Raw genomic sequence first — 13,109 nt, forward strand, 5'->3', positions numbered from 1 at the left:
CGGCGGCGTTGTTTGTTGTTGTCTGCGTGTCTACCGGACCTTCTGTACTAAATCGGGACTTCGGGAGCGTGCGGGCGCCCGGACCGGTAGAGCGGCGTGCGGCGGCGGCGGCGGCGGCGGCGGCACATAACTGCTGTACACGCGCGCCGCCCGCCAGTCCACGCCGCGCGCCGTTCGCGCGCGTGTTCCTCTCCGGCACCGCCCGCAAGGACGTGCTCGTCCGTGACCATCTAGACAAACATTGGTTGCTAAACGTGCCGCTCGGTTTCGTGTACACGCACCGGCGGTGCTCCTTTTTTTTTTTTCCACTCGTGTCCTCGCCGCGACTTGAAATAGACGCCACCCGCGCGTAACGCACACCACCTCGCGACACCCGCACACGACAAACGGACGGCCCAACACAATATTTTTTTCACCGCTAATTGCGTTGTACATCGCTGTTTGTACGCTTTACGAGTTCATGTTAGTAATAATTGATCTTATTGATGTATTTACTCCCCCCACACATATTCTCCTCGATTGCAAAAAATAAAAATAAAGAGACGAGTCGAAATCTCGATAAGCTTAAAATCGTAATTTTTTAGTACGCGTGTTATACGAATTATACTCGCATTTCAAATTGAATGATTACAAGTGTTTAGGCTCTAATGTTAAGATAGTTAAGTCCTAAGCTAAATAAATATACTATTAACGAGCTAGACGAATTATTCCAGAATGCTAATCTAGATAGTCTTTAGAACTTTAGTCTTTTACACCAAACGGTTGGGAATCGGGACATTAAAATATTTTTTATAATACATTTACGGTGAAAAAACATTATTTTTTTTGGATTTCGAAATAGCACTATGTGTATTAGGACCAGGTTCTATAAATCATGAATACGACTAACATCGATGTTCAGTATTTAAGAGTCTTAAATTTTATTATTAATTAACTATATTCAATTACACACGTATTCAAATTATCACACTCTGAGTTGTTTCATGGAATAGTTTAAAAAACGTTCATAATTATTTAGGATAATATGGTATATATTTGGAAACATTTTAAATGTACAAATAGTGCCTATACTATATGGTGTCACTGGCATAGAATATAGTGGTTGAAATGCCATAAAACGTTCAGAAATTAACACAATATTATTACCCGCACTTTTGTATTTCTCGTAATAATGAAATAATAAAATACTTTTTAGACTCAGAAATGTATTAGGATGTTTTGATTGATGAAAAGTCACCATTAACATAGGTTTACTATAATATGTACACCAGTTCAACTCGGTGCACATGAATTGCATTCCATCTTAAAGCTGTCAATATCAAATAATTATTAACGGTAGGTTAAAAATATTGTTTTTTTTTTTTTTGTCATTGTTACGTAATTTTAAGTATGTAAATTAAATTATAATAAATTATAATTATATTAAAAAATTAAAAGATTAAATTTAAATTTAAAAAATTGTAAGATTAGCTAAAACTTCAACTATACTTTTTTAATAACATCGAGATGAGTTGATTGACTATTTTCATATTATTGTGTAGTCCTTTAGTTAGACGCAATTCATGTAGTCTAGAAAACCTGGGACACAATTTGTGTCTTCTTATACATTCTTTTATTTCGTATTCAGCCGTGCAACTGAATATATTTGAACATTTTCCATTGTATATTTTAAAATTAATTTAAATCCACTTCTATTATAATATGACTTTAAGTTGCTGTTGGTATTCAAGTATTTTAGTTGGTGTTAAATTAAAACATATCTTACGGGCTACCATATTGATGGTTACATAAATACAGGTTCTCGGGGTTTTTTAGTTATAGTAAGATTTGATTAGGAAAATCCTAAAATTATACGAAACAGTATTCTGAAGTTGATATAATCAGGCGTGTACACAATGGAGGGGGGTTATGGGTTCAACCCTCCTCTCGTCAATTCAGCAAAATTATTAAATATATTTTTATAGAGTAAAAGTGACTTATATATTAAATAAGTATGAAAATGTACAATCTAAATTTCCTCCCTAAAAGTATTTTTTTTGTGTATTTGCCTGAATATAATACGTCCGACTGAAATTTTAATAATCGTTATTTAAATGTTCAAGAATTATACTTAGACTCAGGGCCTTACTTAAAACTGAATATATGTGGAATATGAACATTTGTCATGAAACTATGTGGTCCAAGAGCCCAATACTAATAATGAAACATTGGCAATGTTAGCTACCATATGATGTAATTATAACTATTAACTTTAATATTGAACATAAAAAAAAGTATACTCAATTTAAAATAATACTTTTTACATTCATACAAATTATATAAGTAAATTAACATTATAAAAACTTAACTAACAGGGCGGGGATCTCTTGTTGTACCTATTTCGTTGTTGGGTACTGTGTTATCAATTAGTGACCGATTCTTCGGCAGTGATGGCCGTCAGGGCCACGATCTGGGCACACGTACTTTGCGGTCCACTGGACGGCCGTGTGGTCTGCTCGTTAGCAAAGGCGGCAGCTTGTTAAGGACCCGGTCGGCACTAAAAACGACGGCCTCCGTCGCCACCCGCCCGGGCACGGCGTTACGTTCCCCCGCCGTTTTCACACCAAACCGTTTCAGAGGCGGACGTGTGAAAAAATCGCCGTCGACACTGGTTGTGGAGCACCGCGCGTCCAAACTTAAACGAATAAACTTGGCACCGTATGTTGTATATTATTATTATTATTATTATTATTATTATTATTATTATTGTTGAAATTTCGACGGTCGCGTCGTCGGTCCGTTCGGCACATATCGTGTACCTCTGAAGCGTATAGGTAGGCGAATATTGTACGCCCGTAGTCGAGTGTGTATAATACGTGTTATGTACGCGTGCATACGTACAACACGCATTATATGCGTGCGTGAGAGTGTACAGTGTTTGTACGTACAGTACCGTACCGTCGTAGACGTGTGGGTAGCGTTGGAACACGTCGGCGGCGGCGGTGGTGGACTTAAAGCGGCACGACGTCAAGTCACGACACGGATAAGCCCCCGACAGCGCACGGATCCCTTCCTCACTTCCTCGTCGCCGGTACCGCCGCCGACACCACCACCAACGCACGTCGCCACCGCACGCACACACACTACTATGATTTTACGTACGTTCACGGACACGCGTACACTCGCATACCACCACGTCGCCGTCCGTCGGAGGCGGCCACACTCGATGTTTGTGTAGTGGCGCGCTTGTGAACGTCTGCGTGCACTTGTGTGTGTATGCACGCGCCCCGCACGCCTGCATAAATCATGACCCGGCCGCTCTCTCGCTCGATTTCTCTCTCTCGCTCTCGTGTCCCCGAAGGCGCGCAGCGACGTGTACTCACTACGTATATACACACATCACTTTATACCCTCCTACCGCCACCGGTCATATATATATATATATATATTTGTGTGTTGTTTCGAGCAACTGATTGTGGGACGGCTACGATGACAGTTCCGTGTACACTACAAACACACGCACACGCGTGTATGGTATACGCTCGCCCGTACACGGATACATGCACGTGGTTCAGCGATGTTTTTCCCAACTTTATCAAAATATTGTAAGTACAATACGTGCACATGCGCTAGCCTCGATGGCAGTGGCGTAGTCAGGAACTTTTTATGGTGGGAGGAGGGGGGGTTCAGCAAATTTATATATATTTAATCTTATCACTGTCATTTTGATTACTATTTGTATTGATTTTTAAGTCATTAGGTTTTTTGACTCGGGTAGAAAAAAAAATTAATTTTTCTAGTCTGCTTATTTGTTAGAGAATTTTCCTATAATAATAGCTATTAAGGAACTAGGAACTAATATAGGAACATAAATATTAGACATTAGAATATTTTCTGTCCAATGACTTAGGTATAATAAAAATTAAATTTTAAGAATATCTTACCATAATGGAATACAATTGTCAGATATAAACGAATAAACGAGTAGTAAGTAAAACAGTGAGACACCAACGGGCAACGACCAACTATTAACTAATAACTATTAGTTTTACACAATAAGGAGCTTGTGTTCAATGATCAGCGAGCCGTGAATGCAATAGGTATACTCAAAATAAACTTTGAATACAGACTATGATATCTCTTTTATTTCAATTATAGGGACCAGACGAGCGATTTAGAATTAACCGTTGTAGAAAACCTAAATAATATGTTTCCAAGCAAAAATTATCAAAGTAGTAGTAAAGTATCTAAATATGATCATAATATTATGACGCGCGCGCGTGTGTGTGTGTGTGCAGCGATCGTATAATACGTTTATAGTGTTTATATAAACTAATAATATGATTTCCAAGTCAAAATTCTAAAATATAAAAATGTTAAAAAAAAAACCGTGTTTCATGTAAAAGTTAATTTACCATCTCAGGTTCATGGAGGGGTTCTGACCATCCCCCTCCCCCGTGGATACGGCACTACTCGATGGATATATATATACAATATACTGTGTATCGTTTGGTATTACTATACAACATTATGATATATTATTCCAATTACTAATAATCAATAGGTGCATCAGTCAAAAAATTTGCTTGTATTGCTATAAAGAATATTTGCATATTATAAAGGTAAATGGGTAGCGGTATGCCCAGATAGGAAAGGTCTCAGTGTCTCAGAGATCGAAACAAGGTCATAAAATCTATTTTTATCTAAAATTTATTTATATTAACTATAAGTATGTGCAGTGATGTATTTACGGGGAGGGTGTAAGGGGTTTTCACCCCTCCACAGATTTTTTTTTAATGATATTTAATTATTATTTATTAATATTTACATTTAATAGTAAAATATTTTGATTTTATTATGATAGGGTATATATTAAAAATTGAGTAACAAAATAATTTTCATTAAATACGGGACATAATAATAATACTATTTTAAATGTAATGTTATTACATATGACCTCGTTTTAAGATATACTAAGAACACTTAAAAACTTACTCTTAAACACCTCCTCCCAGAAAAAAATTGTATCTACGCCACTGAGTATGTGTACAGTTTTTTTGTACAACTATACAAAGTCAATATTTTTCAAAAACTTTAAAACTTAACATTTTTTCATGTAGGTCGATAAAATACAGTGTTAGGAGTTTGCAAAAAACTAATATTGGGCATAGGTACTTCAAACACGTCTTTATGCATTGAGTACATCAAAACGGCATCTTCTTTCGTATCATTCCTACAAACTTAACCTTAATAATTCTTTCTTCTGCACATATTGCACCGAAAATTAATTTTGTGCTTCCCTGCACCTCCTTTAGTTTCCCGTGCTTGATACCCATAAACGTCCATTTATTCTAACCATAATTTTAACCCTTACGATATTTTCACTATATTTAATAGCTTCTCAATCCCGATCATCATTTCATTGCTTTTCTTTAGTAATTCTACCGGTTTTGTTATTTAGCTATTTTTCATCATCATCATCATGTGGCTTCATGACTCTGTAAGAGTTTTTGCCGCCTCTGTCAATGCTCTCCAACTTCCGCGATCCTGGACTAACTCTTCCCAGTTCGTAATTTCTAACCTATCTAGGTCTTGTTTGATCGCATCTATTCAATGTTTTTTTGGTCTTCCCCTTAGTTTCTTCCCTACTGGTTGCAAATCTATGCTCTGATTTTGCTTGTTGCTCCTCTCCGTTTGACAAGCCAAACCATTTTAACTTTTATCCTTTTATATAGCTTGTTATCACGGATCTTTTTGTAATTAATTTTTTATTTTTATTTTTTGCCATTTAGCTATTTTTACTTTTCCTTATATTTTAATAAATTGAGTTAACTATCTTACCTATAATTAATCATTAACTAATTATGAAAATAAATAATTACTTGCTGATGTTTCATAGAGAAAATAAACAACCAGAATTTGCTTGTTTTTGGTAAACTATAATGGCAAAATAGAGTTGAGGCTGCAATTTTATTTTGGATAGCTAAATAAAATGTTTTGAAAATATACAACCATAATAATAATATAAATAATATAATTAACTATTGAATAAAGAAATTGTATTTACAAAATGTTAACTAGCATAAAGTTATAAAGTATGTTTTTTATGATTTTTTGTGTGGAGGGCTTAAATTTTTCCAAAAAAAAGTGATTTTACTAAAATAAAATTTTTATAATTTTATAAAAATACATATAAGGTATGAATTAATAATTATATTATTATACAAATATTTGTATACAAACATTACAACCACATGGTATAAATTAATGTTGTATTTCTGTGTATCTTCGTAGCAAATCATTTATGATTTTGAAACAATTTTTTTTTTCGAGGAGGCGGAATGAAACCCGGGACTTTTCCAGAAATACGTCACTGACAACTGGTTATATTTTTCAATTTATACAGTTAACAAATATACTGTATTACCTAAATATAATATATCATCACAGTTTTATTTTTGACTTCGAAAAATAAATATTTCTTTACAATTTTAATTATTAAAAAACGTTAGTCAATAACTAAACCAAATTACATACATTTTATAAACGATTCTTATTATTGAAGTGAAATTTTTTTAGGCGCAGAAGCGTAAGTCGGATTCGTGGGCTTAGCCGTTGCGACCAAAAAGCATTACGGGCGTGGCTTATCACTGCCGCCGCCAATACCACCACCGCTACTACAGTGCGCTATTAATAGTAATATTTTGCTACAGCCGACTGCCGCCGTAGGCCGTACCACCGTAGTCTCGTATAATCGTAAAACAATATACATTGTTAATTTAGATGTTAATTCAGGAAAAACAATGTTTATAATTTAATTGACAGCGGTGTCTTGATATACAGTGGAACTTCGATAAATTGTAATTCAAGGGAAGTGCAATTTTTTTCGACTTATCGAGGTTCTTGACTTACCAAATTGTCGAGTTATCAAGGTTTTAGGGAAAAAATTCGATTTATTAAAGAGTATTTAAAATGTATTATATTTTTAAATGGTTATATAGTGTATACATGTACCTAATTATAGTGTTATTTTAAGATTATAACTAAAAAATATAATAAAAATGTGTAAAGTGTTACAATATAATAATAGATAATTCGTTATCTTATTTTGACTTTGAGTTTAAGAGCAGAATATGAACACAGTGTGTTCGAAATGTTTGAGTTATCGATAGTTTTTTTTTTTTTTTTTTTTAATAATCGAAGTTTTCGCAAGGAGATACCATTTAAATTGGCAAGGTTTTCGACTTATCGAGGTTCCACTGTACTTCGAGCTTTATTCAACTTTACCTCGTGTTGCACTATTCAGTTCTGTGTATTGTACGTTGTGTTATTATTTTGTTGATTTTGGTTTACTTTTGACTACTATGGGTAAAACATATGTGCAGGGAATGAAAGTGTATCGCGGACGAAAAAAGGTGCAAAAAACAATAAAAATATTAAAAAGTCGAGTGGAAATTTATTGAGAATATAATTCACGAAAAAAAAAACAATATATCCTACCATGGTTGATTTCAACCAAAAGTGCAAGTCGATATAAGTCGAATATTAACAATAACTTAATTGATTTAGCTTCACCATCAACTTTTGTTTTATTAAATATCATTCCTCATATCATAGCAGCTATCACAAACTAATTATTTTATTAATGAATTGTTAAATTACAGAAATTTGTGATGAATTAAGAATCCTGTTTAATATACTTATATTGTTTATTGTGTTTTGTGGAATTAAATTTCCTCAATTTCTGTCATGTCCCAATTTGAATTACAAGTTTCACTTATATTGTGCGCGATTTAGCACACACAGATTTTTAGTTTTATAAATTAATTTATAATTGTACCTATATAAATATAATAAACAATTTTATTTTCATTAATTTTTAGGCTAACAAACCACTAATGGAGAAAAGAAGGCGAGCAAGAATAAATCAATCGCTAGCGCTTTTGAAAACTCTTATTTTAGACTCTACCAGGACAGAGGTAATTTTATTCAAGTTTTTTAATTTTAACTTATTCCTATTTAAATCATATGTATTTTTTTTCAGAACACCAAACATTCAAAATTGGAAAAAGCTGACATATTAGAGCTTACTGTACGACATTTACAGCGACAAAAAGTTCTTGGCTCAGACGTGAGGGATAAATATCGGGCTGGTTTCCAAGAATGTGCTAGAGAGGTAATATAAATTTTAGCCTAAATTAATTTAAATTAAATTTTTTTATTAGTTTCATAATACTTATTGCATTTACTATTCATTGAATAATTAGGTCACTAGATTTTTGGAGTGTCCTGAACTACATATGTGTAGTACTGGAACCGGAACATTACTTTCTGCAGGTTCCACAGTTATAGAACCAGCTGTAAAGCAACGATTATTAAGACACTTAGATACATGTTCATCAGAAATCGATTTGGATTTTAGCAACTCTACGGTTGTTATCCCTGATGTGAGTATAGTGTTATAGTAAATAAATGTGTGTTGAAAACCATGTACTGTTGAATATTCTGTACAGTCATATAACAGTTATATGCATAATTTGACCATAATCGTCTTAATTTATTGTATTTATATATTTAAATCCACGTATAAGATTATTGATGAATTTATTATTAAATCATTTGTATCTCGATGCAGTGACGGTGCTAGAGTTTGCGAGTTCCTGGGAAAAATAAATGCTGGGTGTTATAATTTATATTAATAAAATATTTTAAGTTCAGTTAAATCAGAACCGTGGGGCCTTAATTATAATTTAAGGCGCGGGGCCCTGGGCAACTGCCCCTATTGCTTACCCCTTCGCGCCGTCCCTGTCTCGATGAATCTTTCAACTCGCTGAGGCATGGTCAAGCGACAATGAACAAATATTTTTTGAAAATTCGTTAAGCATAATACCTCTGTCGTAATTATCAAACATAACTTTATTGGACATTTCTTAAACTATATCCAAGGTGTCAGATGCCTAGGAGGTGTAAACATAAACTGTTTACTGCACTTGTAATAGTGATTAGATTATGTTGTGTGTATTATTCATTATTTTACAACATTAAAATATAAACAATTTATTTTTAGGATATTATTGGTGGAGATGAAGAATCAAATTGTAGCACTAATGACAGTAAAAATGATCGTGTAAAATCTGAACCTCCAAAAAAACGAACTCGTAGTAAATCTGTGAGTGTAGAAGATAAAGTAATAGATCGTGGTGGCCTGACAGCTAGTGTTGTTGTAGCGCCAACTAATGATCCTACACAACCATTATCTGTTGTACAGGTTAGTGATTTTTTTTTTTTTCCATAACTAAGTATGTTATTGTAACACTCGAAACCGTGGAACACATTTTTAATGTTTAATGAATATTTTCAGGTAATCCCTTCACAACTTCCTGATGGGCAAGTCGTGTTCCTGTTACCTAGCCACTATGTACATTGCCAACAAAATCAAGGAGGTGAAGTTAGACCTCAAGGCGAAGAACCTATTGATTTCAGTGTTAAAAGAGAACATGAACATGACAGTATGTGGAGACCTTGGTAAATTCATATTATAGAATTAGGTATCTACAAAATGTTTTTTTTCAATCTTCTTAAATTAAATTTTCTAATTTATTTCCCCTGTCTGTGATACAACTTAAAATATTGGTTTTCTTTGGTGCACATTTATTTGAGCATATTTTTTAGAAGATTAATAATATATTAATGTTGTGAGAGTGTTAAGATAATTTTCCATTTTAGAAGGCTTGATAAAATATGCTTTGATCACATCTCATATTTCTATTACTTAGAGATTTTCCACAGTTGTATCAGTAATATTATTATTAGTATTATATTAATGTTACTAGTGTAAAACATTTTACAATATGTATATTTAAAAAAACTTGTATTATAACGTTTGTATCTAAGCCTGTTATTAATTAAGTGCCTCCCATACTACTTTATCCCATTTAATATTTAATTATAAATATGTGCAATATTTTATTTATATGTTATGACATAAGTCAGTAGTTTTTAATTATTAATAAACCAAATACTTTACGACGCCTATTGGATCACATCATTCGATTTAGTTTTCTTTATATATAAACTACACCGAGTACAATAATTAATTAAATAATATGAAAAAAATGTATTGAACTTATATTTTAAGTTACTTTAATGTTAAATATTACACCTGAATTGTATTTTGTATATTGTGGAGTGTAATTTTTGTAGTAAGTTCCTTTAGATTATAATATATTTAAGTTGTAAAAAAATTATTCAGTAATTTGCAAATATATTCTCTGGCTTGCCTCTATGATAATGTTAATTTAAATTCCATCAGATATAAATAGCTTTCTATATTAGAATAATATTTTTATTCATTCTTGTTTGTTACAAGCTTACCGAAATATTTCAGTAAATGAATGAAAATATTTACATTTTATATTATTGTAAATCATAACTAAATTAAAACACAAATGAATAAGTAAAACAGATGTCTATTAATATTAGATTTTTTTTCTATATGTAAGTAATTAAGGCTCTTTATTATTTTATTTATTTATTAAAACTGTTATGGGGTGATTATTAAAAATTGTAATAAAAGTAGATTTGCCTTGTTAATGTATTATGTTTTTTATTAGATAAGAGATTGGAAGCGGTAGGTTATTAAAGGGGTTATGTATAGGCAATTTTAATTCAATATTTTTTATTTTGTATTTTATGTAGTGAGTTGATATATGAATATGTGAATTAAATTATTATTAATATTCTTAGGTACAACTTATAAAACCTATACACTTTCACAACAAAATGTTGATATAAAAAATTTTTGACTTAATTAATAATTATACAATTGAGTCAAAAATATATAATTTTCTTCCAACAATTGATCTAACTATGTAATAAAACTTCTATTTTATATAAGATATATTTTCACACATTTATTACTTTGAATTAAATTATCATACAATTAAGGTGATTATCTTTATGCCAAAAATACAATATTTTCCATTGTTATAAAATCTAAGTGTTACACTATTTAATATTGAATAACTTAAAAATGATGTTTCACAAATAATTCACAATAAAAATAACTTATGAGTAGGGAACGGATTTATATGTAATAAAAATACTAAAATATGTACTTATATATGGAAGTATAATTTATAAAATATGTGCTAAAAACATCCAAGTATGCGGGGAAAAAATGTAATTAAAAAAAAAAAAGAATTATAATTATTAAATTATAAAAATGATTTGTTGCATTGAATTATTACAATTTCTTTTAAATTATTTAATGGTAAATGTCGCATATTAGGTTTCAAAATATTATTAAAACAGCTAAATGATCTTTCCACACAACCCATGTAATTGGAGCATATTTGAAGTGCATAATATCAGAAGGCTATAATTCCAAATTTTTAAAAGGGTGTCTCACTCATTATGTCATTGATTGTTTTAAAATCAATATAGCCTGGATTTTTTTTCTGTAACAGCATGAATTCTCTTTTTTATTACATCTCCTATTAATTCGCTTACAATCATTAGTAATGAGTAATATGGAAATGTATTAGTCTAATTTCAAAATAAACAATTTTATTTTTATTTTTTTGGTTTGAATTATATTTATAATTATACTTATCAATTTTAATCATATTATGATAATTTCGATGTGTTTACATATTTTATTATATTTCATATTTGTGTTAGCTAATGCTATTGGATAGGATGTTACAATAGTATTTCAAAATTGTGTCAAATGCTCAAATAATTCATTACAGTCAATGTCATATTTCAAGAGTTTGTTGAATTTTGTGAACATAGAAAGTATAGTTTTGAAGAATTATTTTAGAGTGAAATTGAAAATATACGAGACGTGAAAATTAAGAAGTGATAAACTGTAACGATGTTAAATGATAGGATTTATTTAACAACGATTATAATAAAAAAATTAAAACAACATTTAAAATCGTAAATATTTTCTGATATTATAATTTATGATAAATCGTTCACGAGTAATAAAAATATTCAATATTATATGTATAGCGGTATATTATTTTATTATTATTTATTATTAATTCTGGCAAATAATAACAATAAGTTAAAAAATATTTAAAGCGTTTATCAAAATACTGTCACAGTTCTCCTTGGATTTTTGGGTTACGCTACCGACAATACGAACAATGTATTAGCTCTATAAGCTATTTACGAGTCACAGAGGTTCGGCATGTTAGGAGTTAATTTTTGGGCCATATACCGGGTCATTGTATGGACCACCAACCCTGAAAAAATATGCCGCTCTGCGCCCACGAATCCCGTATGAAATACCACGGGTTCTATTTTCCCAACGGTCGCCTTGGTCAGACTGAAGGCTATTCTCCCCCTGTCCGTTTCTGCTTACGAACAATCTCCGATTTTCTAATAATTCAAAATACTGTCAGTCGCAATTTTATTATATATTCGTAAGTGTCTACTAAAACAACAACTCTTAATAACAGCCGTCCGACAAGGACATCTACAAGTGTTGGAAATATCTTAAGCTACTGCAATGCTTTACGCATTATAACACGACTTACTGTTGGATGTCCGCCAATAGAGTTGTCCAGTAAAATCATTAGCTGGCTAAACCATCTTTAGTCTCTGCACTAGATATAAGTTCCCCGATAAGTATTCGTACGGAATTTCAAAGTCTTAATATTACAAAATTATGTATAATTATTAAATGAACAACACGATGATGAACATTATATTGAGTCATACGCGTTGCTAAACTTCGTATACAGGATATGTAAGAATGCTATAGAGCAAATATGTACAAAAATGGGCTTATAAGAAAAAAAAATAGCAATCTCCAAAAAAGTATAATATAATTTGTTATTTCCATAGGCGTTTGGGGTATGCGGTTTAATACTTTGCGTCCCTCCTGGCTATGCCTATGTTATGAGTATAGTTGATAATTTGAAGCATTTACCAAATATTTCGATCTTAGTATTGACCAATGGCTAACAAATAGATTGTTACGTACACCACGCACTCAACATAATTGAGTTCTTAAGATGCTCCCACTAAGACAGTGATAATATATTTTTCAACTCATTATATGTCCCAAGTAGTGATGGATCGAGCCTGATTTTTCGATGTCGAACCGAAATCGAACC

The 13,109-nt window shown here is 31.8% G+C and overlaps 1 protein-coding gene across 2 annotated transcripts in view; it reads left to right on the forward strand.

Moving 5' to 3' along the window:
- Window positions 1-9,609, forward strand: part of LOC112682161 (transcription factor HES-1-like) — a 17,494-nt gene extending 7,885 nt beyond the window's left edge. Inside the window, exons 1-7 of one of the 2 annotated variants that reach the window (XM_025552677.1) lie at window positions 3,440-3,584; window positions 6,559-6,661; window positions 7,863-7,958; window positions 8,024-8,155; window positions 8,247-8,426; window positions 9,047-9,247; window positions 9,341-9,609. In XM_025552677.1, the coding sequence (XP_025408462.1) occupies window positions 3,469-3,584; window positions 6,559-6,661; window positions 7,863-7,958; window positions 8,024-8,155; window positions 8,247-8,426; window positions 9,047-9,247; window positions 9,341-9,508 (996 nt within the window). In that variant the 5' untranslated portion in view covers window positions 3,440-3,468 and the 3' untranslated portion in view covers window positions 9,509-9,609. Of the gene's footprint in view, window positions 1-3,439; window positions 3,585-6,558; window positions 6,662-7,862; window positions 7,959-8,023; window positions 8,156-8,246; window positions 8,427-9,046; window positions 9,248-9,340 lie in introns of those variants that run through there. The other variant, XM_025552678.1, reaches the window with a different exon arrangement.
- The last annotated feature ends 3,500 nt before the right edge of the window (window positions 9,610-13,109 follow it).

Source organism: Sipha flava, unplaced genomic scaffold (assembly GCF_003268045.1).
Source record: "Sipha flava isolate LNK unplaced genomic scaffold, YSA_version1 1_pilon_pilon, whole genome shotgun sequence".
NCBI lineage: Eukaryota > Metazoa > Arthropoda > Insecta > Hemiptera > Aphididae > Sipha > Sipha flava.